At 52.8% G+C, this 26174-nt stretch overlaps 12 protein-coding genes across 20 annotated transcripts in view; 6 read left to right on the top strand and 6 right to left on the bottom strand.

Moving 5' to 3' along the window:
* H257_02350 (hypothetical protein) overlaps positions 1-543 on the bottom strand; it is a gene marked incomplete at its 5' end in the record, with an annotated part of 8150 nt that extends 7607 nt beyond the window's left edge. Inside the window, one exon of the mRNA XM_009825937.1 lies at positions 34-543. Coding sequence (XP_009824239.1) covers positions 34-543 — 510 coding nt within the window. The remainder of the gene's footprint in view (positions 1-33) is intronic.
* Positions 544-1713: 1170 nt separating this feature from the next.
* H257_02351 (hypothetical protein) lies at positions 1714-3725 on the top strand (the record flags this gene model as incomplete). Its single annotated transcript, XM_009825938.1, has 4 exons — positions 1714-1745; positions 1874-1997; positions 2063-2932; positions 3015-3725. 4 exons carry the CDS (start codon positions 1714-1716, stop codon positions 3723-3725), a joined length of 1737 nt encoding a protein of 578 aa, XP_009824240.1.
* Positions 3726-4198: 473 nt separating this feature from the next.
* H257_02352 (hypothetical protein) lies at positions 4199-5461 on the top strand. The gene has a single exon (XM_009825939.1). The coding sequence runs from the start codon at positions 4222-4224 to the stop codon at positions 5308-5310; it is 1089 nt and encodes a 362-aa protein (XP_009824241.1). The 5' UTR covers positions 4199-4221; the 3' UTR covers positions 5311-5461.
* A 150-nt stretch (positions 5462-5611) lies between these two features.
* On the bottom strand, positions 5612-6288 carry H257_02353 (hypothetical protein). The gene has a single exon (XM_009825940.1). It carries the CDS (start codon positions 6215-6217, stop codon positions 5720-5722), a length of 498 nt encoding a protein of 165 aa, XP_009824242.1. The 5' UTR covers positions 6218-6288; the 3' UTR covers positions 5612-5719.
* A 95-nt stretch (positions 6289-6383) lies between these two features.
* On the bottom strand, positions 6384-10214 carry H257_02354 (hypothetical protein; the record flags this gene model as incomplete). Of its 8 annotated transcripts, XM_009825941.1 has the most annotated exons (15): positions 6385-6573; positions 6642-6815; positions 6871-7045; positions 7107-7250; positions 7346-7387; positions 7515-7629; positions 7730-7859; positions 8032-8349; positions 8413-8472; positions 8754-8889; positions 8971-9037; positions 9091-9301; positions 9362-9493; positions 9541-9626; positions 9704-10214. In XM_009825941.1, the coding sequence occupies 15 exons, from the start codon at positions 10212-10214 to the stop codon at positions 6463-6465; spliced, it is 2412 nt and encodes an 803-aa protein (XP_009824243.1). In that variant the 3' UTR covers positions 6385-6462. The 8 variants fall into 8 exon arrangements, with proteins under 8 accessions (XP_009824244.1, XP_009824246.1, XP_009824247.1 ...); XM_009825942.1 differs by having other exon boundaries at positions 6384-6573; positions 6871-7250; XM_009825946.1 differs by having other exon boundaries at positions 6642-7045.
* A 210-nt stretch (positions 10215-10424) lies between these two features.
* Positions 10425-13906, top strand: H257_02355 (hypothetical protein). The gene is made up of 3 exons (XM_009825949.1): positions 10425-11965; positions 12598-12998; positions 13292-13906. The coding sequence occupies exons 1-3, from the start codon at positions 10451-10453 to the stop codon at positions 13782-13784; spliced, it is 2409 nt and encodes an 802-aa protein (XP_009824251.1). The 5' UTR covers positions 10425-10450; the 3' UTR covers positions 13785-13906.
* A 596-nt stretch (positions 13907-14502) lies between these two features.
* H257_02356 (hypothetical protein) lies at positions 14503-17297 on the bottom strand. Its single transcript, XM_009825950.1, has 5 exons — positions 16681-17297; positions 16333-16629; positions 16053-16284; positions 15369-15686; positions 14503-14966 (listed from the first exon to the last, which is right to left on the bottom strand). The coding sequence occupies exons 1-5, from the start codon at positions 17176-17178 to the stop codon at positions 14581-14583; spliced, it is 1731 nt and encodes a 576-aa protein (XP_009824252.1). The 5' UTR covers positions 17179-17297; the 3' UTR covers positions 14503-14580.
* A 653-nt stretch (positions 17298-17950) lies between these two features.
* On the top strand, positions 17951-20687 carry H257_02357. Of its 2 annotated transcripts, XM_009825951.1 has the most exons (4): positions 17951-18062; positions 18112-18285; positions 18357-18587; positions 18641-20687. In XM_009825951.1, the coding sequence occupies exons 1-4, from the start codon at positions 17976-17978 to the stop codon at positions 20045-20047; spliced, it is 1899 nt and encodes a 632-aa protein (XP_009824253.1). In that variant the 5' UTR covers positions 17951-17975; the 3' UTR covers positions 20048-20687. The 2 variants fall into 2 exon arrangements, with proteins under 2 accessions (XP_009824253.1, XP_009824254.1); XM_009825952.1 differs by having other exon boundaries at positions 18112-18587.
* On the bottom strand, positions 20059-20462 carry H257_02358 (hypothetical protein; the record flags this gene model as incomplete). Its single annotated transcript, XM_009825953.1, has 2 exons — positions 20059-20412; positions 20445-20462. 2 exons carry the CDS (start codon positions 20460-20462, stop codon positions 20059-20061), a joined length of 372 nt encoding a protein of 123 aa, XP_009824255.1.
* A 98-nt stretch (positions 20688-20785) lies between the features above and the next one.
* H257_02359 (hypothetical protein) lies at positions 20786-22793 on the top strand. The gene is made up of 8 exons (XM_009825954.1): positions 20786-20996; positions 21058-21227; positions 21293-21480; positions 21545-21641; positions 21710-21782; positions 22145-22390; positions 22471-22599; positions 22678-22793. Exons 1-8 carry the CDS (start codon positions 20802-20804, stop codon positions 22723-22725), a joined length of 1146 nt encoding a protein of 381 aa, XP_009824256.1. The 5' UTR covers positions 20786-20801; the 3' UTR covers positions 22726-22793.
* Positions 22578-24089, bottom strand: H257_02360 (Sua5/YciO/YrdC/YwlC family protein). Its single transcript, XM_009825955.1, has 4 exons — positions 23128-24089; positions 22990-23062; positions 22847-22908; positions 22578-22798 (listed from the first exon to the last, which is right to left on the bottom strand). Exons 1-4 carry the CDS (start codon positions 24021-24023, stop codon positions 22759-22761), a joined length of 1071 nt encoding a protein of 356 aa, XP_009824257.1. The 5' UTR covers positions 24024-24089; the 3' UTR covers positions 22578-22758.
* A 454-nt stretch (positions 24090-24543) lies between these two features.
* On the top strand, positions 24544-26078 carry H257_02361 (hypothetical protein). The gene has a single exon (XM_009825956.1). It carries the CDS (start codon positions 24581-24583, stop codon positions 26018-26020), a length of 1440 nt encoding a protein of 479 aa, XP_009824258.1. The 5' UTR covers positions 24544-24580; the 3' UTR covers positions 26021-26078.
* The last annotated feature ends 96 nt before the right edge of the window (positions 26079-26174 follow it).

Consider the following 26174-nt stretch of genomic DNA (forward strand, 5'->3'; position numbering starts at 1 on the left):
CACGGTCACGCGGCGCTTCTGGCCTCCACTCACCCCTCGGATCATGTCGTCCCCGATGATCGTGTCGGCGCACTCGGACAGCCCAAACACCGAGATGAGGATGTCCACCATGTGCTGCTCGTTCACCGCGAGCGGGTCGTTCGGGTCCACTGTCCCCACGAGGCACTTGTGGGAGAACTCGAACGTTTCCTTGACCGTGAGCGTGGGGTAGTGGTTGTCGCTTTGCTGGACGTACGCAGCTAGAGAGCTCAGGTCGATCTGGCTGGGCTTGCATCCGTTGTACGTGACGGATCCGCTGACTTGTTCGTTACCCTTGACGTGCAAAATACCAGCCAAGTGCTTGAGCAGGGTGGTCTTGCCGCACCCTGGCGGACCTAGGACCAGGGTCATGGTGCCTGGCTTGAAGATCGCGTTCACGTTCTTGAGGATGTACTTGACGTTTTGCTTTTTGGAATTAAACCAAGGGAGCTGGAAGGCTGAGGTCAGTGTTTCAATGTGTGAATGTGAGTGGAGAACTGGCACAACGTAGTCGACATGTTTCATTCGGATCTCACACTTGATCGATGACTTGGATGTGTGACGTGGTTGCGGTAGCTGCTGGAATCCAAATGTACGGTCGCTACTGCGTGGTGTGGTGACCTCGTCGTAGGTACTGTCGTGCCGCGGTGTGAAGCACGGCCCTGTGGTCATGTTTGATGGAGATATGAATTGGATATGAACCACTTGGGGCTCAAAATGGGTGACATGAGCAAAGAGTGGGAGAGCGATGCAAGGGAGGTTCGAGTACTGTACCCAGAAAATGTTACCGTAATTAGGTTTACGAATCCATGAAAAAGTACCACAGAGATTTGGGTGGCCTGCATTCTTCGCAAGGGACACCAAATGTGTCGCCTCCTTGTGTAACTGTTTGGAAATATCACATGGTATGTCACTACGCAAGTACTACAGTAGTACAATTCCCTCATTAAAACAGTACCACTGTTGTTTTGACCCGAAATACTGTTTCAATGAGTGTTTATATGGAGCTTTGTATGCTCAGACCACCTCACCTCTTACTAGGGGTTAAGTGCATCTCAGTGGTTAGCGATAGCTAACGATTAGCGATGCAGTTAACCCCGAGGATTTAGCATCGTACGCACTCACCGGGGGGGTAGGACGGAGTCCCAGGTTACAGGACTACTGGCGAAAAGGTGTATCCGGATGTAATAATTCCCTCATTGAAACAGTATTTCGGGTCAAAATAACAGTGGTACTGTTTTAATGAGGGAATTATTCGAAGTACTACGTAGTATACGTATACTTGGCGTGTTCGACCCAGTCAGTTGGAAAAAGCATGCTGATCGCGGTGTACTTACAGTTATACCGTATACTACAGTGTACAACTGTACCGGTACAGTAGTAGAACGTTGCTTGGGGCGACACCACACAATTTTGTTTCAAGGTGAAGCAAGACAGTGTAAGTGGTGCAGGCTGCCATCGGTGCGGTGTATGTATACAGGGGCCATGTACACTTGTGGTGCCTTGGCGATACTATACAGTAGTATTTGCATGGTCAACTGACTACAACGCCCCCATGTTGCATGTTGCTTTTGCAGGTCGAGATATCAATTCAATAGTCGAGTAGTCCTTGTCCTCCTTAACGAGTGGTGTGGTTAACTTTGGCCATGCAGTATGTGCAGCAGCACCAGAATGAGCATCCACAACAACTCCACGATGCGCCACTTAATCTCGAACGAGAACGCTTGGTCCAATACTGTAATGCAACAACAAAGTCGTTGACGCGAACATTCGACACGTCCAGCGTTTGGACACAGCGGTGTGTTGGTGGTGGAACTGTGTCATGAAGATGAATGATCTCCAGCATGTAATGCAGGGGACTGACCCAGCACATCCACTGCCATCCCTCGGACAATCTGTGGCCGTCGATCATGAACCCAGAAAACACAAACAGTAGCGCCGCGAGACCGCACCCAACAGAAAGCGCCGCCAATTGCAAGGTCAGCAACGAATACACCAACACGTGGCCGACCACAGCGACATACTCGTGACCAGCACTCGTCAGAGCGACCTTGCCGGTCGTAACCAGCAATTGGTGGAGCAAGGCCAAGAGCTTGTACCTTTGAGAAAGAATGCGCATTCCATTGGGACGCAATTCGTTACGTTGCTGCAACGTCAAAGCGCCACGTATTGGCGAAGTCCGTCGTACAACACGTCTCGGTTGGTGCTGATGGTCGTGGTGCCGCTGATCTTTGGCTCGGTCTTTCACGGGATGGAGCTAACCACCAGCATGGACGTGCTGAGTCAGCTCACGTTCATCTTTGTGGCCACATCGTTTTTGTGCATTTCTATGATGACCACGTCCCTTCCGTTCGTGTCGCAAAGCCGCAATGTGTTTTACCGCGAAAGTCAGTCTAACATGTACGCCCCCGCAGCCCACTCCTTGTCGCTGGCGGTGGTCGAACTCGGCTACAGCGTCGTGCTGTCGTCTGTCTTCGTCCACTCATTTTACTGGCTGTGTGGCCTCGACGGTCACTACACCAGGGCGTGGTTGTGGTTCTGGGCGTTCATGACCAGCAGTGTGCTGCTGTGGTCGTACATTGGCCAGCTGCTCGTGTTTTGGCTGCCGACGCCCCAGATGGCCGAGCTCTTGGGCGGCGGCCTCGCGTCCTTGTCGTTCATTTTTTCGGGGTTCATGATCGACGTCGAGACACTGGCGGTGGTGTGGCGGTGGGTGTACTGGATCAGCCCGGTGCACTACATGCTGGAAGGGATCGTCATGGCCCAATACCACGACCAAACTGCCCCCGTCGTCGACGTTTTGACAAAGACAAACGTGGCCATTCGCGACTTTGTCGAGGGGTTCTTTAACCACACGTTTTCACCCGACATGATTGGGCGCAACATGGTCCTGCTCTGGGTGGTCATTGGTGTGGTGCAGCTCCTCCTCCTGCGTTGCATGACTGCCATTGGTCGTGGTGCCGCTGATCTTTGGCTCGGTCTTTCACGGGATGGAGCTAACCACCAGCATGGACGTGCTGAGTCAGCTCACGTTCATCTTTGTGGCCACATCGTTTTTGTGCATTTCTATGATGACCACGTCCCTTCCGTTCGTGTCGCAAAGCCGCAATGTGTTTTACCGCGAAAGTCAGTCTAACATGTACGCCCCCGCAGCCCACTCCTTGTCGCTGGCGGTGGTCGAACTCGGCTACAGCGTCGTGCTGTCGTCTGTCTTCGTCCACTCATTTTACTGGCTGTGTGGCCTCGACGGTCACTACACCAGGGCGTGGTTGTGGTTCTGGGCGTTCATGACCAGCAGTGTGCTGCTGTGGTCGTACATTGGCCAGCTGCTCGTGTTTTGGCTGCCGACGCCCCAGATGGCCGAGCTCTTGGGCGGCGGCCTCGCGTCCTTGTCGTTCATTTTTTCGGGGTTCATGATCGACGTCGAGACACTGGCGGTGGTGTGGCGGTGGGTGTACTGGATCAGCCCGGTGCACTACATGCTGGAAGGGATCGTCATGGCCCAATACCACGACCAAACTGCCCCCGTCGTCGACGTTTTGACAAAGACAAACGTGGCCATTCGCGACTTTGTCGAGGGGTTCTTTAACCACACGTTTTCACCCGACATGATTGGGCGCAACATGGTCCTGCTCTGGGTGGTCATTGGTGTGGTGCAGCTCCTCCTCCTGCGTTGCATGACTGCCATCAACCACACCACCCGCTAACTTAAATAAGAAATCACGGGAATGATTCGGTTTGTTGTGAGTGGGGCTGGGGCTGGGGTTGCCTCGTCATTGCCTCGACCCAATCAATCGTAAAGTCATTTTGGGGTGGGGGTGTTTTGCACACTGCTGTAAAGTACCAATTTCATGGGACGAAATGACTTGAAGTGTGCATATACCTCTGCTTATTTTAGATGCTTGGGCATCTAAGGGCTCCACGCTTCCGTCGACCTTGGCTTACTGTAGTCGATACGGAGGGTTGTGGTACACTGCCAGAACTTCAAATCTATCCGGATCTTGTTCCGGATACCAGGTCGTTGTCCAATATCATCGCGCCATTTATGAAAATCGAGCAAATCATCTGCCAATCACGCGACTCGATTTATGCAAGTGAGCGATCTTTTTTTGGTAGGGTGTTGGTCTTGGTTTTCTCGTCCAAACGACACCATGTGCGTCGTGCGTCATATCTGAATTCGCTTCCAGCTGCACATTAAGCTTCATGGGAAACTCTGCGCTGAAAGCCGTGTGCGTGCGCGATGATAGCCTCGACATGTACACCGACGAGCTCGTGGCAGTCGAGAGCTATGTGTCCACCCTTCCCCAACCCCACGAAGACAACGACACTAGCGACAAGAGCTTCAACGACGCCCAGGACGACTTGAAATGGGACGCTAACTTGGTGTCCTTGCATCTCCGAAGTAAACGCGATGTTATTGACGGAGTAGACGAAACCCGGTCTGCCATGCGTCAGCGCCGACGACGGTCGCCGCTCAAAGTGCTCCGAACCATCGTGTCACCCTGTCGTCCCACTCAAGACGCAACGGCATCACCTCACGACGCGTATGACGAAGTGTGTGACCAGTTCAACGTGATGTTTTATGCAAACACGACCCATCCATCCAAGATCTCACCAATGATATCACCACCAATGTCGAATGCAACTCAACCCCCCCAGGGAACAGAAGAAGCTGGTAAACAAGACAGCGACCTGGTTTTCACGACAGAGCCGCAGCCAGACCTGTTCCTGGATGGCCTCCAGACACCACGACCCTCGCTGGCCGACTGGCCTGCACACACGTGGAAGATTGAAGGCTCCATAGCTGAATCCCCGACTGACGACGACGACATGTGCAGCACCGCATGTTCGTCCGAGTACGCCACCGACATTGACCCAAGTGATGATGAGGACGATCCAGACGCCGTGCCACCACCGTCGACGTTTGCATGTTCATCCCGCCGATCCGTCAGTGCTACCACAACAACTCTGAAGTCCCAGGACGACATTCCGTTCGTGTTTGCTGCGCGGTCCCAGTTCATTGTGGCCGACTATTTGTGTCCGTGCCACGACTGCCCGTGGTACTCTGTGATTGAAAAGCATGTGCGCGCGTCGGGCCTGTCGACCAAAGCCAAAGGCCGAGTCGTCCGCGTGCTCCAAGCGTACTCGACGTACAATGAAGTCACGGGGTTCCGTCCTGGCATGGTGCAGCTGGCCCAAGACTGCCTCTTTACCAGTCGTGGCCATGAAAACGACGCGTTCGAGTCGTTTGTCCACTGCGTCGAGAGTCGATACGCCAACGGGTGGCTCTAAGAAGGTACGTAGGCGAGTTGTACTTGAGCTTAGCCTGGGTCGTTGGTAGTAGTAGTTGACCGTAATGTTAACAGTGAAGTAACTATGGGTGATGGTGATCGATCGATCATGGACACTACGAGAGTAACCAAAGAGAAGTTTTCGCATTGTGGCATGCATATGTACATAGCACCCTTGCTTCCTCATCTAAAAGGTTGCAGTAATCTGTAGGTTTGAAATGTTCCTCATCGAGTCGCCGTTGTGTCTACACCCTAGCTGGATCGATGGTTAGCTCGCTTCTCTGTCGAGGTCACACGTTGTTGGCCCTGAAACAAGTCGATATAATGCACGAAGGAGTATGCGTAGTTGGCACATGAGTGAAATTCACCACGCACGTTCAATGCTAGTTAGCATGTACAGTACATCATCTCTAAGCCGAGGCCAAGGCGGCGACCAAGGCGAGGTGGGTTTCGTAAGCAATTTGAGCTTCGACCTTTTCGGGGGTGCCGTCGGCGGCTTGTTCCAACGCTTGCTTGTACTTTTGGACACCGGCCTCAGCGGCGGACGCGTCGATGTCTTCGACCTTGATCAATTCCACGGCGGCGATGTCCGTGGTCGAGTCGGCATGGGTGAAGGCGAATCCACCGGCGGTGAAGAACTTCTTCACAACCTTGTCACGCTCTTCGTGCACGGCAATGACACCGGGCTTCAATTGCGAGATGATGGGGGTGTGGCCGGCAGTGACACCGTACTCACCGACCAAACCAGGCACTTGGACAAGGTCGACTTGCACGCCCTTGTAGAACGCTTGGTGTGGGGTGCTCAAGTTCAGCGTGACCTTGGTGGCGACAGCGCTGGACGGGGCATTCTCGGCGGCCGCGCGGAGGGCGGTGGTGTGGATGGAGCGGCGCACGGCACGAGACAACATGTTCCTGCAATTAGTCAATAGCGAGTCTACTGAGGCCAGGCCACAGCGACCACAAAAATAACCTTTATTCCTTTATAAAACCTTTCACATTCGATTCTAAGCCCCTGTAGAAATGAATATTGCCTTGGACATTCGATACAACCACTTTCGTGACAAAAACGGGTGTTGCAATGCACCCTCGAGGTGAACGCGAGATGGTTAGACGAAGATTGGGTACATGTAGGTGGGATATGTATCTATCGGCCTTAAGATGTGGCCACGCTACGCACGGCATTGTACAGGAAGCGCTCCCACTCGGCAACCACCTCGTCGTTTTCCCACAGTAGATGCTGCCTTTCTCGAATGCGTCTGGCAGTCTACGTTTGTGCAATGGCTGTGGGTTTGGACGTGGGCAGGGGGAAGTGAACGACACACACGCACGTACGTCGCTGCGATACACCGCGTCTGTGCCCAGTCGTAGCGCAATCGCGATGTACTCGTCCTCCGTGGACGCCACACAGTCCAGCATGTCCATGTGCAAGTAGAACGAATACGCCATGCGACTTCGCAGGAGCGGCGTCTTCATCGCCACAAGCGGCAACCCCAGCAACAAGGCATCCTACGATACGACACATCAACATGCGCTGCTTCTACGCATGCATGCTTCCTCCTACCGCGGACGTTTTCGACCCCCCAAATGGAAACGGATGCAACACGACGTCCGCGACCGACAGGAGCTTCAAGAACGCGTCGCTACCGCCAACCCGAGGACGAAAGTGCACGCGATTCCACATCTCCGTCGAGTTGATCGTCTGCTGCAACCTCGTCCGGAGCTGTCTCGTCCACTGACTACGTCGTCATGTTAGTATAAACACCAACTAACACCAACTAAATCATACTATTCACGTACGGGTACCGAGCCTCCAGTAGCACGACGTGGCCTTGTGGGTCTTGCCGTAATATCTCAAATAGCACGCGATCGAATTGCGGCACGAGCTTGTACACGCTCTGGGGACACATATAGATGGTCCACTCATCTTCCAAGTGGTGATCTCTACCAGCCATCCATTCCGTAATGAGCTCGTCATGGCCATAAACCCAATAATACATGGAGCTCGCATGCTGTCGAAGGAACGCGACGGGACTCACCGTCGATGGCCTAGTTGTGCGGGCACCGTCGGCTTGTCGTACCTATGTATGGTCGAGCGTCAGAATACTATAGATGATCTTATGGTGGCAACATCGTTTATAGATTTAAAGCTCGACAACCTGTATATATATATATATATATATTTACAGGAACGATGGATAGAATTACCAAATGCCGACACCAGACAAGAGCACGACTTGCTCCGAGTAATGCGATTCGACGGCTGGGTCGGGACTGGATTCCATGGCGTCGGCCGAAATGAAATAATCCACGTTTGGAATGCCTATGTACGATAATATATATATATATATATATATTTATATTTATTTATTTATTTATGTAGTTGAAGCATAAAACATGGAAAGAATATATATAATACACACCGGACGTGGTAGGGTTACCCCAAAATGCCGCTTGGACATGCGCGAGTCGGCCAAACGCGGCAAAGTACGTCATGGGCTCGCTCATGAGATCGGCAAACACCAACACATCCAACTCCAGCGCCGCGATTTCCTATTAAAAATATCACTTCAATCTTTCTCTCTCTCTATATATATATATATATATATATATATATTGGGCTCTGCAGATACGCAAGAAACGATATGTGGAGATGCTGCTGCTTTGAATCGACACTATTGTGTTTACAGCACACACAGACGAGACAATATGGAGGTGGACGGACCTGCTGGCTGTGCGCGAGATGCATGCTCAGCACCTTGACGGCGTCGGCGGCGGCAGCCATGCCGGCATCCACCTGCTGCTGCGGGTCCGGCACGACCACCAGCGTCACATGAAACAGCTGGCGGTTCAGATGCGCTAGTACCCCGCGCAGAAGCATGCCGTGTGCGTGGTTGGGCACAAAGAACTTGGACATAAACCCGATGCGAAGGCGGCGAAACGTCTTGTCGAACTCGAACAACGTGCCCACGCCAAGTGCAATGTGTGGCGCGGTAAAGTGCAGCGCTGGACACGAGTGGCTGTGCAACGTTGCGAGCTTGGTCTAGATAGCGTACAGTTATGGAGGAATATATCAAGTATTCATGAAATAATTGTGTTTTACTACCTGCAAGTGTAGGTCGTTGTAGCCCTGGTACACCAAGTAGAATGGCGGCCGAATTTCAAACTATAGAATATATATTGTGAATTCGCTATAAACTTCCAAAATTCACAAAATTCGCCTGGTTTGTCTAATCAATATTGAATCACGCTGGAGTTGTGATTGGTTGAATATATCTGCAAGAGCCAATCAAATCATCCACTCAAAAATGGAGTAGCCAATAGCGTCGATTTGTGATGATTCGATTTGGCGGCGAGATTCGATCTGGAAATTCGTATCGAATCCACAATATATCACACATATCAAATGTCGTCGGTAGGATTGTATCCACCCGTATATAACAGTACCGCTTCGGGGTTTTCTACATGCAACGACGACGCGAGAAGAAGAAGGGCGTCGATGGCTGCGTGCATGTTGCGTCTGGTGGTGTCGAGATGAGCTTGGGACGTGAATACTTGGGGCAACAAGGTGGCCATGTCGATTCTACGGCAACTCGGTCAGAATCTATGGCTAAAATTACTGTACAATGCAAGGACAACGCATCATGATCCAGCACCAACGTACCGAAGGACGTCGGCGTGCGACACGTCATACGCACGCTGCAGCATCTGGCGTGCCATGTCCAAGTCCCCTATACAAAACGTGGTATTATGACGTGGCAGTCTCTCACACCACCAAACGTACCCGAGTCGGCATAGTAAGTTTTCAAATTCACAAAACTCTGCGGATTCGATGGATTCTCCCGCACCGACTGCTCCAAGTACGGCCGCGCGTCGTCCGGCCGTCCTGTGTACAGCAACGCCGCGCCCAAGTTGTTGAGCAACGCCACGTTGTTTGGCTGGCGAACGAGCAACTGCTGGTAAATGGCCACAGCGCGGTCTAAATGGCCCAGTTGCTGCGAAAGTTGTAGTGAAACGTTCGCTCAAACAAGGTGGAGACGGATGGGCGTACGTACTTGGTACAAGATGCCAACGTTTTGTAACGTTGGGTCGTGCTGGCCGTTGATTCGTAGAGCGACGTCATAGTCGGCTTGGGCGGCGTCCAAATGTCCTTGTAAATGCAGCACTTGGCCTCGACCTGCATACCCCTGCGATACTGTTTAGCAGCACTCTGCTGCTCGTACTGACAACTTACTCGGAAATCCGAGGCGTCGAGGGCAATCATGTGTGTAAATACATCGTTTGCAGCGGCAAGATCGTCATTGTCCAAGTAGATTGTTCCTACAGTAGTACGTACAGTATGAGTGCGGAAATGATGGTTGTTAGGTTGGAATATCATGTCGGAGGTCTGGTCGTACCGAGCGTGTCCCAGGCTTCAAGGTGCTGGTCGTTCATGGCTACGAGCCGCCGCAGCACGTCAACTGCTTTGCTTGGCTCGTCAAGGTCTTTGTATAGCCACGCAAGGACCAACAGACTGAACTCGGACCCGCCAGTGGCGTTGAAACACATGTCGCCGTGATGAAGTCCGTCCGCCGGTCGGTGCAGCTTTCGCAGAGTTTCAGCGAGGTTGCAATGGGTCATGGCCGACTTGTCCAAGGAAGAAGACACGGATATCGCTTGCTCAAGGTACTCTTGTGCTTCGTGAAAGTGCCCTTCGTGGTATGCAACCGACCCTAACAGGTGCAGCGCCTCGACATTGTCGGGACTCACTGACAAGGCTGCTTGGTACATGTGTTTGGCCTGGATGAGGTCGTGCGTGTCCAACTGATACGCCACTCCTTGCGCTATAAACTCCGCCGCGGTCGGAGATGCTATGGTAGGCTGCCACGTCAGCGCCAACACCACCGCGACCGTCACCCTTGACCGCATTACGTTTTAGTTTGCGATCTTTGTAACATCCGGATACGTGTTACACTTGTCCGACAGAAAGGTGAGTCTCACTCGAGGAATCCGGATAATATCAAGAATAGCCCAAAAAATGTTTTTTTTGCCCTCTTTTTTGAGTTTGTCCCACGTGTTACACCCTCCGAGGGATTTTTCGACGGCAAAAAAAATCACCAAACGACCATTTTCGATTTGTGCCCACCGTGCACATCCTGACGACGATGGCTACCGGACAAACGTGGATCGACGAGCAAGCGGCAGAGTATGCGGACCTTGTGAACGACTCAAGCTTCAGCAGTGTCACAGGCTACGTGGAAGACGACCCGACAGAGTACCAGTTGATCTGGGAAGGTGGCGATCTCGGTGTGGCGCTGACGACAAACCCGGGTGGCGCCGGGGTGAGCGTGAGTCGCATCACAGGCAAAGGGTTTCCTCATGGCATCAAGAACGTCGTTCCTGGCGACGTGCTTCTTGCTGTAAACGAGCTGAACACGTTCAACCTGACGCTGGAAGACGTGGTGAAATATTTGCAGGAATGCGACTTGCCCGCCACGTTGCGCCTCACTCGCCCTGAAAACGTCACGCGGAACTTCGAGGCGAAAACGCGCGAGTCCCTTTTACAGGGCAGCCGGCCTTCGTCGGTGCAGCAACAGCCGCCGCGCATGTCGGCGTACAAACCTCAGCGCCAGTCGTTTACCCCGCCGACGATGATGAACCAAGGCGTGACAAGCCCAACGAATGCAGGAAAACCCAGGGACTCCCGTCTGTCGATGCAGGAGCGCGGGTCGACGATGAAGAAGAAAGGCATTGCGTCGCGTCCGTCCACGGGCCACCTTCCACCGCCCGCCGCGACCGCCGCCAAACCTCAGCATCAACAACCTCCACCCCCGCCCGTGCCAAAGCCTCAGGTTGTTGCCGGCCCCCCTCCGCAAGCGCCGGTCCCGCTCCCCGTCACCGTGCCCACACCGATCCTAAAGAAACCCAAGCCCGCCATGCAACCGCCTCCCCCGTCTCAACCACCACAGGCAACCCCGATCAAAGAAATCAGTTTTAACAAGCTGTCGATCGCGTCGTCGGTGGTGGATATCCGCGGATCTGCCGCGTCCAACACGTCCAACACCACGGCCATCGCGGTGGAAGACGTGTCCGCGTACAAGGCGGCAACTTCTCCCGACGACGACCCGCCGATCGAGACCCGACAACAGCGCGGCATCAGCACCTCGTCCGAGATAGCCATCATGGATTCCATGCACGAAGACGATATTGCCCTATTGGACGACGACCACGACGACGACGACTGCAACCATCCGCATGACGGGTCGTTCAACGAGCACAAGGTGATGCTAGTTGAAGAAGAGGAAGACGACGACGACGACGACGACGAGGATATGTTGCACGAGTTGTCGGGGCTGGACGACGAAACCAAGGAAGAATACAACGACGACGACAGCGACGACGACAGCGACGACGGCAAGTATGTCCCCCTTGTCACCCCCGCCGTGGCGCCGCCCCCCGTCACGGCCATCCCCGTCCCCAAACCCACGCCGCCGCCGCATCGGCAACCAGACGACATCCCACCGCCGCCGCCGTTGAATGTGTACATGCCAGGCATGCACGACTCGACGAGCCATCGCGTGCAAAAGATCCACGCGAGTGAGCCGTCGCAGCCCATGAGCACAGTGCACGAAGCCGCAGCCAAGGGCGATCTGCGCGGCGTACTCATGTTTGTGCGCCAGGTACGAAGTCTTTTATCATCAATCGTCGAAGAATATCATGCTATTCTGTATATATATATATATATATAATTGCCCGTTCAGTCAATATTACCTTTGACTTTTTAGTTTGCACACTAGTAGCAAAAGTAAGCCACATACGAGGTGTTGAAGAGCGAATGATTTGATTGGCGACTGGATTTGTGTGGTGGGTTTTGATTGGTCGGTCGGTCCTTGATTTGCTCAAATATAGCATTCGAATCATCCACTTGATCTCATTTAAGCTTGTACAAACTATACTATACAACGATGAGTATGTATGTGGTTTTGCCCAATGCGGTGGGGTCAAACGTTTGGATTGGCCGAAACTTGACAGGGCGTGATTTGATTGGCTCAGGCGGTACTTTAATCGAGTGTACAGAGACATTCGATTGTGCAGTTTTGTACTATATGAGACAATAGCTATATACTAAATTAGGTGGACAAATATGTTTGTGTCGTACAGAATCTATAGCCGGGGTTTCGGGGATGAATAGCAGCTGTATACGGTTGTGTCTGACATGTGAAAACAAATGATGGAACACTCCCTTGTTTGGCTACCGTCTTGTTCTTGTCATGCGTGCCCTTCGACTCATCTTGTATATATATTCACTTAGGACAAGAACGGCCCCGAGTGTCTGATCCGCCGCGAGCCCAACCACGGCCAAACGGCGTTCCATCTTGCCGTCAAGTCGGGCAACGTGAGTCTGATCCAGATGATGCTGGACCAGTTCACCCATGTGGCGCCCACGGAGGAGCTGCTCAAGATCGAGGACGACAAGGGCAACACGGCGCTGCACTTCGCCGCCACCAAGACCCCCCACGTCGTGCACTTGCTGCTGCAGGCCGGCGCGCCCGTCACCTCGCGCAACTCGCGCGGCCTCACGCCTCTGATCATTGCCGTCATGACCAACAAGAAGGATGACATCATTATCGTCAACATGCTGCTCAAGTTTGGAGCAAACCCGAACGACGTCCACGACGCCACGACGCTGATTCACACGGCCATCAACCTCAAGTACGTCTCTGCATACTAAAACTAGTAGGACTAGTAGTAGGACTCGATAGGGTACTTACTACTAGTAGTAGTACTCCCTGCACACTCTTGTGTCCTTCACACACTAATTGTGTTTGACATATGTCTCCTTGATAATAGTGTTTTGGAAGTATGTTTTGATTGGTCAATCATCGATTCTCTGCCGAGTGGGCATAGTTATATACTGCTCAATATTCTATTTTTCTACCCCGCGACTCGGAATTCATTCGAATCGACAATATATAAATAATAATACTAATATACAAGGGTTGTAGACTGCTCAAGGTGGCCGGGGCCCTCGTGCGCGCCGGTGCCAAGCTAGAAGTAGAAGACTCGGACGGGAAGACTGTGTTTGAAAAGGTCAACCGGCCGTCGCTCAAGTACCTCGTGTCGCACATCTACTTTCCGCCCACGTACATCTCGGAGAAGGAGCGCACCGAGTGCATGCTGTGCCTGAAAAAGTTTGGGTTTGGTCGGCGCAAGTACAACTGCACGCTGTGCGGCCGGCTGTGCTGCGCCGACGACGCGTCGCTGTTCATCCCGTTTGTGCAGTTTCCGCAGGGGTTTCCCGGGCGCATCCACAAGGGCGCGGGCGTGCTGGACGACAAGCGCTGCTGCAAGACATGCTTCAACGTGCTCAAAGGACGCGCCAACGCCGCGCCCAAGGCGGACAAGGGCTTCATTGCCAGAGTGATTGGCATCGAGTGGGATGAAGTGAATCCGGATAAGCTGCAGGCAATTCAGTCGGCTGGCCGACGAAGAGGCTAACACTGTTTTGAACCATCTGTGACACTGTACCATGGTGACAAGACAAGTATTGGATGCTAATTACGATGGAATAATACACCATGATGTATATCATTACGATTAATATATCACAAGAGTTGGAATCGCCTCAACACAGGAATATATATATATATATATATATATACTGCGTTCGTTGTTTTGACCAATAATATTGGAGATTCGGTATGAATTGCGAATCGAGCACCAATCTCTCCCATTGGTCAATCCGAAATTACTTGTCGCTGATTGGCTACAATCCATTTTCGAGTTTCTACTGGAAAGGGCGAAGTGGATAATGGCCAATCAGATGTCTCGGCTCTATTTGTGCTCAATTGAACGAACCATGCAAAATTGGGAAATTTGAAGAAAATCGACAATATATATATATATAAATTTGTGCTGTGAAGCGGCGAGCATCTCCACCCCAAAATATACTACAAGTTACATAGTATTCTACAACTAACTGCCTTGGATTCGAAAACACTACTAACTACTACTAGTATTACTAGTTACGCCTATCTACATATCATGGGGAGCTGACACTATCACAAGTAGTAGTAGTAGTAGTAGTAGTACATGCCAGGCAGGCCACAACACTCGTGGATGCATGCATCGATACAAGTCGGTTGCATTCTCACAGAGGATTGGTGGCCACGATCATACAGCAGTACTGTATCGTGGTTCTGATCGATGATGTAATATTTCCAGTGAAAACTATTGATCTATAATATATATAAATATTGCGGCAATTTCTTCTTACATAATATGGTGTGTGTCTCTAACAAGCGGTGGTACTGCCGCGGTGGATGGCGGGCGTGCCGTCCGAGCAGCAGCCGGGGCCGCCTGCGATGGGGAGGCAGGACGTGCCGGGGTAGATGGACATGACGTTGGTGACGACGCCCCACAGCAGCGCGAACACCCCCACGAGGAACGTGACGAGCGCCAGCTGCGAGTGCGTATTGCCCTTGAGCTTGAGCTCCTGCGCCTCCTTTTTCTGCCGCGGAAGGAGGACCAGCGTCACATTTGAAAACAACCGCGCGCAGTAGCAGATTATGAGGCAGTACGCCACCTCCCACCGCACCTCGGGCGTGTCCTTGGCAATGTCCTCCTTGTACGCGAGGAAGCTCGCGTCGATCTGTTTGAACAGCGATGTTGAGATTGGACCTACATCAAGAATATTAATATTATTCGGTGGAGCTTCTGAAAAAATATAAAATCAATCATAAACACCCTTGTAGTACAAAAAAAGACAAATGAAATATTGTCGATTTGATAGTACAAATATTTGGGGAGAGGGTGCAATCGAAATGCGCCGACCAAACCGATCCACAATCGATTTGATTGGTTGAATTGCATTGAGAAATGGGTTTTGATTGGCTAATAATTTTGAGCTCATCCGAGGTAACCAATCAAATCGATTTAAATTCCAACGAGAAACCACAACACAATGAAATTTCACTCGACAGCACAATACAAATATATATAAAGCATTGTGAGAGTGATGATCCCCATCCTATTGAATCTACAAACGATATGGAACCCCATCAAAAACAAATATATATGTACCTGCGGCCAAGTTCATGGTGGAAATCAACGCATACGTGGATGCTTCGAAGCGCTCGTCGGCGATTTCGACGGTCGCGAACGTGACGACTACGTTGCGGATGGCCACGGGCACTTGGTACGTGAGGGGCACGCCGACGTAGAACTCTGGGGACCGCACAACGTCGAATACCATGACGAAGTCCACCGTCCACTGGATGGCCACGGTCACGACCGTCGTCACAAAGATCACGAGCCGCCAGTCCGAGTGCAAAAAGTGGCTGCGCGTGAGGTGCATCGCCAGCGCAAACAAGAACACGGCAAAAATATTATTGAACACGCCTACAACGACACACATGTCACATCACCACGTATATATATATATATATATATATATATGTATTGACAAAACGTACGAGGATATATAGATTATATAGATACATGTTGAATTGTATCATTCTAAAAAGAGCATATATATGTAATTATATATATATATGCAGAGAAACGAGTACAACAATCTACTTATAGTTTCTGTATTTAAAAGCACGACATCGAACAAACCATCCATCTCTACGATATCCAGGAAGAAATATATATATATATATGTAGGAACACGAACAAGTATTTATATATATATATATAGGAACACGAACCAGTATATATATATATATATATAATATATTTATATAAGCAAGAGGTCGTCCGTACCGTCAACAATAGGGGGGACTTGGGCCCATGTGCGCTTGATCACGTCGGACGGCGCCGCGACCGCATCAAAGAAGAACGCGTTGAGGAAATTGAACGCCATGAGCTGCCACACGGCGCGCTTCTTGGCGGCATTCCATAAATCGGAGAAGGTTTCGCGGAAGGTCTGGACGTCGTCGTCGTCCGAGTTGATGGGCGGGTCCGGAATGAAGTAGGACGTGGCGATGCCAACGACCTACGACACCAAAACTCAACCACTGGAGAGCGACAGGATTGTGCGTACTGGAGCCACCGCTGCGACGAGCATCACTTGGTTGAAGCTCAAGGTCCAGCTGAACGTGCCGCCGTACTCGACGCCGTTGAAGCACACGGCGATGATGGCGGCCGCGACGCCGCCGCTGACAAACTTGGCGAGGGTGATGATGGTCTGCGTGGTCCCGCGGATGTTTTCCGGCTCGCGCTGCGCGAACTCGACCATCACGGCGTCCCCCGCCGAGTCGGCCATGCAGAAACCGGCCGTCGCACCCATCATCATGAGCACGTAGCCAAAGCCGCCATTGGGTGCGTTCGGGTTGAGCACCTACGAGATGGAGAAGCAATTAGGACGACTTGAGAGGACGACCATGACGACCGTGCGGAGGGACTCGTTGTCGCGGAAGGTGTTCAAGTCGCCGTGCTTCCAGTACGCGTCGGTCTGGGGTACAAACACACAGCTGACGAGGAAGCAGAGGCAGATGGACCAGCCGATTATGAGGTACGGGATGCGCCGCCGCCCCATGATCGGCAAACAGTCGGACAGAATGGCGAAGAACGTCTTGAGGATGTACGGGAACGTGATGAGCACGATCGCGGCCTGGGTCTGATACCCGTCCATGTTGAGGTAGTTGGTCATGAACGGATAGATGGTCGCGGGGAGAATCGCTTCGGCCCATCCTGTGCAGATGTAGTTGAAGAGGAGGCCGATGTTCTCGCGCGCGTAAATGTTGCGCACGCCACCCTGTCGAATCGGATCGTTCCCGTTAAAGCTGTCAAAGTACGGCTGGTCATCCACGTTCGGATCAAGCTCCTCCGACGCCCACGAGTTCAGTGCCCGGCGGAAGGCCATCGAGGACGGACTAGCGGTCTGCATCTTTGTCAGATCTCGTGAGTGACTGTCAGCGGCACTACACTGCTCGTCCTTCGATCCAGGCAGGCAAGTATTTGTCCTCGTGCGATCGTTCCACTGTGTGGATGTGGAATGAAACTGAAACTCAAATGAATCGAATAGACTGCATTCCAATCGGCTATTAGTACTGTAGAACTCCATTCCATTCATCTTATTCTGCATCTCGATGCCATGCAATAAAGCTACCTTCAACGTCGTTCCATGCACTCGTTGCCGCCGCTAACGACCGCGAAGCGTCGTGGCGAAGTGTAAACGTTCACCTCACGTTTGAGTTTCAATGACTGAATTGAGAATGATGTATACGCGACATTTCACGTTGCCTTTGAAGAAGTGGCCAGCGTCACACCCAGTTGCAAGTCGAATGGTAGGATCGCCCGAGGACCTTCCCGCACTCTCGCTGAAGGGTGACATGGCGGGTAGCATGGCATTCAACGGCCTCAGGACTTGGCTGCCTTCATCGCGAAACAGCGGCATACCTCTATGCAGATGCATGCATGCAACTCCGTAATCAGGACCACGGAAACATGCGACATCACGCCTTCCCTAGATAGCACTCAGACGAAAGAGTCGGCCGCGATGGTTGTTTGCCAGAGGCGAAGGGATACAAAATACATACATATATGCTTCGAAGTGTTTGATTGTAAGCTGGCTGTGGAGATACGCTGATCTTAGCGTGATGAGTGGTGATGTCTTGGTTTGGAAGGACTGGTGTAACGGTTGATGTACTAGTAGTCGTTTCAACTTGAACCGCATTTCGGTCTATGGCCGCGCCGTCGCGAGGGCGGCGGCAAGCCGTCCAGCTGAGTCAGGAGGAATACAAAAAGGCGTTAGACGACGAAGCACGACAGGTGAGCGCGCGAGTCATTCAGTCGTCGCCCATACAGAGTCTGGCCATAGAAACTGGCGGTCAAGTCTCGAACCAACCACCATCCCGATAAACGAACCGACGATCGAGCAGATGACGCGTTGCCGCCGACACCAGTGGCGCCAACTGGACGTCGACGAGTAACTCAGCATGTGTCGCAGGAAGAGTACACGAAGGCCTTGGAGGAGCAGATCCGGTTCAAACAAGTACATACACTGTATCAGATTATGAGATGGATATCGCAGGATCTAGGGCATGTGAAGCGTTCGGGTAGTAGATGCGGGACGAGGCCGAAATAAACGAGCGCAAGGGGCGACGGCCACCTCACGTGGACGCGCCAGCTGCGAGTGGCTCCGGCGACTCGCAAGCGACTGCAGCAACTTGCGCTGCAACATCTACAGAACCAAGCACCAACCAACGCCCTGGCCGGCGACGAGTACACCAAGTGCCCCACAACGAATGGCTCGAGTCGATTCAGTCGCAAATCCAAAGCAAACAACCACAACAGGCAATAATACGTGAACTACCAGAGTATACATACGTTCACACAGTGGAGAGTAGATTGCACCTAGTACCATCAACACAGGGGACAACCACCCGACGGACGGGCGCCGGACGGCCAAGCTGTCAAGGGAAGAGTGGATCCGGAAGTTAGAAGCAGAAATTGACAACGACCAAGCCGGCCATGTCAGCCACCAACCACCTCCGCCCGCCGTCCTTCTCGCTCCTGCGGTCGTTCAATCCACCGAGCTACCGTCCATAGAAATATCACCACCCCCACAGCCCCTCCATGAGGATGATTCTATCGGCGAAGTTGCTGAACCTTGCGAAGCCGTTGAGATGGAGGATGCCCCCGAAGTCAATGAAGACGACCATGTCGCCTCTCCAGTCGCCAAATCTTGTCCAACTGAGTTACCTGTCCAGAACAGCAAGAAAGCTAACACAGTGCGGAATAATGACAAAGCCAAGTCGAAATCGGACAAACAAGTAATACGTGGACGGCAAAAACCACTCATGGGTGGGACAAGTCGACTGAAACGAGAGGCAAAGTCCAAGCGAACGAGCGATCACGAACACACGACAATACCCCCTCCGAACGGACGATCGAGCAAGCCACCGCTAGCAACCGCCACACGACGATCGAGGGACGACAGCAAACAGTATGATCAGGAGCCAGCCGCAACCGCATCCCCTGGAAAGCTACACAACAACATGGCTCTAGCGTATGAAGCCATCTTGGAGCAAAACGAAGAGATGAAGCGCCAGTTGGCAGATCAAAGTCAAGTGCTACAGCTCATTCGCCAGCGCATGGAAGGCCAGCCACTGCCCGTCGCCCCCGCAGCCCTGGTTACAGCAAGCGGCGGGGCGGCAATCGCTAATGAAAGCTCCGCCAAGTTACCACGACGAACCAACAATGACCGCAGAAGCAAACTCGTTCCTCCTGGCACCATAGCACTGGCCCACTCCACTAAGCCACGACTGCCTTCCATAACATCCACGGCGGCACCAACCCCCGACCGAGAACACAGAACCCAACCGCATCATTCGTCAGCACTGCTCCCCCCGCTCGAGCCCCCTCCAAGTTCAACGGTACGAGCTCAAGTACCCAACACCATAAACACATCCATCGTCGCGCTACTGGAACGACAACCAGCATCGCCCCCTATTAAAGCTACTCGAAGCAGTGGCTTGCCAAAGGATGATCCAGTTCTCAACGAAAACGCCAAGGCGACATCAAGTCGTCATCATCATCACCCCAAAAGTGTCATGCTGACATCTCATTGCAATCCAATAACGATGACGTGGCACGACTGCGATGAATTGGGGCAAACTGAACCGAGTACGTTCCTGCCCGTGCTGGCGACATCAACTGTCGACGAGCGGGAGCTGGTGGCAGACTCTGTGGATATGCTCCTCGAATCCAGCACGATGTTGCCATTGCATATCCGCCCGTCGGTTGTTCGATGAGCTTTTTTAACTTAATGATAATGGCTCGAGTGACCAGAGCTACTACTAGCTTCGATGGCCTTGAGCTTGCGTTCTTTCTTTTGTCGAAACGTTTCGCCCTTTCGCTTGCGCACGCGCGTCCGCGGTGCCAATGAAGCCGATGGACGCTCGGTAGTTGCTCCTGCACCGTCCCTGGACAGCTGGCACGTGATGCTTTGGCCCAATATACACGGATTCTCCATGCCCGTGACCGCATTGATGGCTCGTTGGGCGGCGTCGGCCTTGGAGTATGTGACAAAGGCAAACCCTGGTGGCTTGCGAGCGATCCAAATGTGTCGGATCACGCCGAAAGGCCGGAAGAAGGCCTGGAGATCCGTTTCGTTGGCCTGTGACGTCAAGTGACCCACATATATCCGACAGCCAACGTCGTTTTCATAGGATTCTACAGGGGTGGTATCTGGTGGAGGGATAGCAATCGACGGCACAGGGACATTAGCGACAGCACAGGAGGTGATGTTTGGTGCTAGCGTCAACGCTTGCCCCCGCTCAGGCGTGTCTGCGGCCAATATAGCGGTTGGCAGGGACGCGGGGTCTGCCGTCGTCAAGGGCGGCTCGGGCGTGGTGGTGCTCGAGGTTGTGGTGGTGCTCGAGGTTGTGGTGGCCAGAGTTGGTGTCGACAACAGCAGCCATGGCGAAAATGTAGTTTATCCGGATGGAGTTGCTGATTCCTTATCCGGCGTCACGACGTGGAACGAATTCACAGGACTTTGGCAGAATGGCAGAAGTGGCGACAGGATTGCGGCGCCGAGTAGGGCATGCCGAGGAAGGCGGCAACTTGGACGCGACGACATCTCAATTGAGTCCACTCCCTGCATCCCCAGATGCCATCGCGTCCGCCGCTTCGCCACCCACGTCGTCGGCGTCCTTATGGCAATGGATCTTTGGAACCCAGGCGCGCGACTCGCCTGAGGTGAGCTCAGTGTGCACATGCATTGGGTGTGTACTTGAGGATCGACACTCTGGTTATGTAGGACATGGCTGCAGCTCTGCACAACAGTCTTCGACAAGAATACGGCGACCGATGCCCGGACTTTATGCACGTACCGTTCCGCGAAGCCACAACATTGGCCAAGACCGAAGGCAAGTTCCTGCTCATCTACCTGCACTCGGAAGTGCACCAAGACGCCGCTGCATTTTGCAAGTACGAACATTACCCTGCATCTCTCCGCATCGTAGCCTCCTGCGTCCGACGAACCATTCCCGTAGGAACTCGCTGTGCACAGACGACGTTCAATCGTTTGCCGCCGCCCATGACAACGTCCTCTTCTGGGCTGGATCGGTCCTTGCACCAGAAGGCTACAGCGTCTCGTTGTCCCTCGGTGCCGCGTCGTTTCCGTTTCTCTGCATGGTCCTGTCCACGCCCCGCGGTCTCAACATAGTCGACAAGGTCCAAGGTACTCTATCATTCGCATTCATTTGTTTGGTCGTTCGTAGCTCAACATGCATGTAAATTGCCAGGAAACGTTCCCAAGACTGCGCTCGTGACCCGACTTGGCGTCGCCGTGCAGCGCAACCAGCAGCACCTCGCCGCCGCGCGGGCCCAGGAACTGTTCCGGTTCGACTCGTGCATTTCGATTTGTGTGTGTGTGAATCCATGGACTTGACGATGATATTGGCTTGCAGGACAGAAGCTCAATTGCTGAGGGAGCAACAAGACGAGGAGTACCAGCAGTCGTTGGAGGCAGATCGACGCAAGGTACCGTTTTCGTAGAAATTGCCAAAATATGGCCGATTTTGGCCTTTTTTTTGACATATTAAGTAATATTGTGGATACAAATTTCCAGACCCCGTCGAATCTCGTACAGAAAGGACAAGTATATTCAACCAATCACAACTCCAGTGTGTGATTCAATATTGTTTAGACAATCCTCGCGAATTTTGAAAGTGTATAGCGAATTCACAATATATATATATATATGTTGTTTTATACGGTCAAAGTATTATACCGTGAATTCCAGACTATATATTATTCTTTTTATCGAAAACACGTATGTGTCTGTGCTAGCAATTTTGCAATTTCTGCGACGCTGTTGACAATAATATTGGTTGGTCGTTTAGGTGGAGGAGGAGGCGCTGCGCCAGGCGCAAGAAGAGGAACAAGCCCGGCAACTGTCCATCCGGCTGCAGGAAGAAGCGGACGCGGCGCGCCGCGCGGCGGCCGAGCGCGAGTCCGCCATCAAAGTGAAGCGAAGTCGACTGGCGAATGGTCCCGTGACGAAGGGCAAAGACACGGCGTTCTTGCGTCTGCAGCTGCACAATGGAACCAAGCTGGAACGCCTGTTTTGGGCCTCCGATACGTTTCACGTACGTCTGAGTGGATCCGACAATCGTCTGATTCGGATGCGTGTGGTTGCCGTTTGCTTCTGAGTCTGATCTTGCTGTAGACTGTACGAGACTTTGTGGACGTGGCGTTCTTCGAGCGTGATATTGCGATCGTGCGCTACGAATTGGCGACGAATTACCCTCGGAAATGCTGGGGCTGGGACCAATCCCACGTGACCCTTCAAGATGCCGTACGTTGGCTAGTATTACTAGTCTGCTACTAGTATGACTACTACAACGAACTCATTGTGCGGTGATCATTCCTGTAGGGACTGGCCCCGCAAGCGCTGCTGTACGTGCAGGATTTGGACTCGTAAGTAGTACGATAATAGGAGTAATGCACAGTGTCGTTAAAACGAGGTGCGCTTGCCCGACGACGCACGAAATAAGCTACGGATTTGTATGGTCAACACGGTCGTAAATGACATGTGCTCGTACCGGTCGTGGAGGGCGGCGGCGTGTTCTTGGGGCACGGCAGATACGTCTGGAATCAGAATCCGCTAGAATCAAACAATATCGCACATCAGAATCAGATAATATCAGAATCAGAGGACATCCAAGTGATGGAGGTGTCGTGGTACCGTTGCATGGGGCACTTGCTCGGCCCAACGCAAGGCGTCAAACACGTGGTGGGCGGCGTCGGCGATAGATCCTCTAAACAGTCGACACGCTGGAATCAGATTGACAATCTTTGGAAGAATCAGAAACGAGTGTCGTACAGGGGAGACAGGTCAAGGTAGGCCGCAACCATGGGCTGCAGCGCTCGCAGCCGTCGGTTGAAGTCGATGATCACCCACGTGTGGATGTCCGAGGGGTTGGGGGTGGTGGTGGGCGTGGGAATCGAGTTGACCATAAACGTGGGCACGTCGGGGGCATAATGCGTGAGCAGTTGGCCGGGGGCGACTTGGTTTTGGGTCGAGTGGTCGGCCACTACCTTTTGTGCGTACACGATGGCGATGTCGAGGCCTCGCTGGACGTTGAGGACGTCGTGCAACGCGGCTTCGGATACCCCGCCGCGGCGGAACACGAGCAGCTGATTCTGATCTGGGACCAGTTTAGCCACCGTTGATTCAATCCCCACTTGGCAGCATGGATGGCCGACATTGTTGATGACCTGCAACCCTCCATGGTACGTTCCCAAGTCGTCGATCACATGCTGGGCGGTGGTGGGACTGACGTGGCCAAAACGATTGGCGCTGGGGGCGGCCACGGGCACTCTGGCTTCGTGGAGCAAGGCTTGGGCAATTGGGTGGTTGGGAATGCGCAACCCGACAAAGCCCGTGTTGGCTGACACTTCCCGCGGCAACGAAGCGATGGCCGGCGCGATGAGTGTGAGTGGCCCAGGCCAAAAGGCCGTGGCTAGTGTCTGAAACATCTCAGTGCCCTTAGCGTCCAGCTCGACCAGCGCCAGCGCGTCATCTACTGTGGGCACATGAACGATGAGTGGGTCTGTGAGAGGTCGGCCTTTGGCTTCGAAGATGCTCAACAGAGCTTTGGCGTCAAATGCATTCGCGCCCAGTCCGTACACCGTTTCCGTGGGAAACGCAACGAGGCGGCCTTGACGCAGTGATTCTCCTGCGCGCGTGAGCCCTTCGGGTGTCGCGGAGAGCAGCATGTGGGTGAGGCGGCGAAGTATGGTCGCGGTGGTGATGGAAGTGCCGCGGGTCAACCAATGTCGCGGCACACTTAATGTAGTTGAGCTGCGGGGTTTCATTGGTGGAGGTGTCCACCAATCCCATGTCTGCATTGACGACCAACACTCCCATTCCGACACGGAAGAACACCACAAGAAGTCCTGACTTTGGCTAACGTTAACATGGAAGCAAGCGATCGTTCACATTGGCATAAGTTAACGTTAGATTGTGGTTGAGTTATCCGCAATGAGATAACAGTCGGGTTTGTTGTAGCTTAAATTCAGTAGTAGGCGTTCAAGGTCTCGTACCGTACGACGATCTCATCAGTAAGAAAAACTACAGATGTAGTGTAAGCACCATCGCCGCCAAAACGAGGTACACGTTAGTCCGATCACCCACATTGCAGTAAAAGTGATGAGGTTGCATGTAAAGAAAATTCACAGTCAGAACAGAATACTAATGGCGAAAGGTCCTGTGTCGCAGACCGAGGGTTTCGGATTTGGGCCAATGGGGGAACCTTGTGACGATTCGCAACCCAATGGTATCGTGCGCCCTTCCACCACACTTCATTACGACGTTAGCTCCACACAAAGCAAAAGTCGCCATGGAGTTCAACTACGTCAAGGCATTCAATGACTCATTATGCAGCAGCCACATGGTATACCTGCGTTATGGTCCCAGTATGACCGGGGACCCGCTCCAAAGTGATTCCGCCTGCGACCATGGTCTTCAAATCAATCGACGCGAGTTTGCTTCTGGCCAGTACGTGCCTGGCGCAATGTATATGGACATTGTGCACGCATTTATGTGGGAGAAGGCACTCGACGACGCTTGTGTTGGCGGCGGCGCCGACTTCTTCGTTCGTCCGAGCTGCGCCAGTCGTTCTTACACAGTGTACAGCGATGCCAACTGCACGAGTCCAGTACCTACGATCTTCGAACCGTCGTTACCCCGCATCTCGTGCTCGATACCCAATCCCAGCGCTAACGAAGCCCCTAACACTGCCACGCCTCCGTTTTACGAAGTGCAGTTTGCACACCTGAATTGCTCTGGCCTCGTCCAGTCGATTCACCCCAGCTTATCTCCACCTCGAAATACCATAATCCCGTCCACTTGTCAACAAGGCGTGCAAACTCTGGTCAAGAATGCAACGATATCCCCAAATGCTACGTACATGACGTTGGTTTCGTCTGGAGGCCGCACCTTCTCCCTGCTGAACGGGGCATGTGTACCCGTGGGCCCAACTGACTTTGCCGTAGCCAACTGTTTGACGGGCGCCGTTTCGACCTTCGCCGACGCCGCGTGCTCCAAGCCGCGATCGTCGTCTCCAACAACTCTTCTTACCGCCATGCAGTCGTTCTTTCCTGTCTATTCGTCGTCCTGTAGTTACCAACAGGTCCAGACTTTGTCGTCCCCACCAGTCGTGTTCGCGCAGGTTTATTTCACCGACCCAGAGTGTTCGAACGCTCACTTGCAGTCGGTGGTGTACACGGCACGGCCATCTACTGGCAATCCTTTACCACCCCTCAGCGACCAATGCCAGAACGGCTACATTCTCTCGACTCGACCCCCTGCCCCCCGTTCCTTTTCCACTGACAAATTGTACATGAACGTCACTCTTCCCGGCGCGTCAGCGACTGTCCGCGACGCCACCTGCGCACCCCTCTTGGACGGGTACGTCTACGTCAACTGCGCCGCCCTCAGCGTGTTATTCTTCCGCGACGCAGCGTGTTCCGTACCCCAGGATGGAGAAGCCGGCGTGCCCCTGGTGACACTGTACAAGTCGTGCTTTGTTGCGAACACAGATTCGTCGTCGTATTACCTCGAGATTGTCGGGGGCTTTGGGATTGTTGTCTTGCTCGTAGCCGGAGTCTTTGCGATAGTGCAAAAAGTTCGCGAGTGGCGAGCGGCCTTCAGTGCCAAACGGGCCACGTCCGACGCTACGGATTTAGCCGTCTCCCCCGTCACCACCGTGTAGTGTTTGTACCCCATAACACCTTGTAAAGTACCGAAAGATATTTTTCCAGCACCTGTACACGGTTCCAATGGAATATTCAGGTCCTTGAATTTGTGTGTGAGTGTTTCCCAATGTAAGAGCAAAGGACGCTGGTTGGGGATTGCGCTCGTGGCTA

The sequence above is a fragment of the Aphanomyces astaci genome (genome assembly GCF_000520075.1).
Source record: "Aphanomyces astaci strain APO3 unplaced genomic scaffold supercont1.4, whole genome shotgun sequence".
In the NCBI taxonomy this organism is placed as follows: Eukaryota; Oomycota; class Saprolegniomycetes; order Saprolegniales; family Verrucalvaceae; genus Aphanomyces; species Aphanomyces astaci.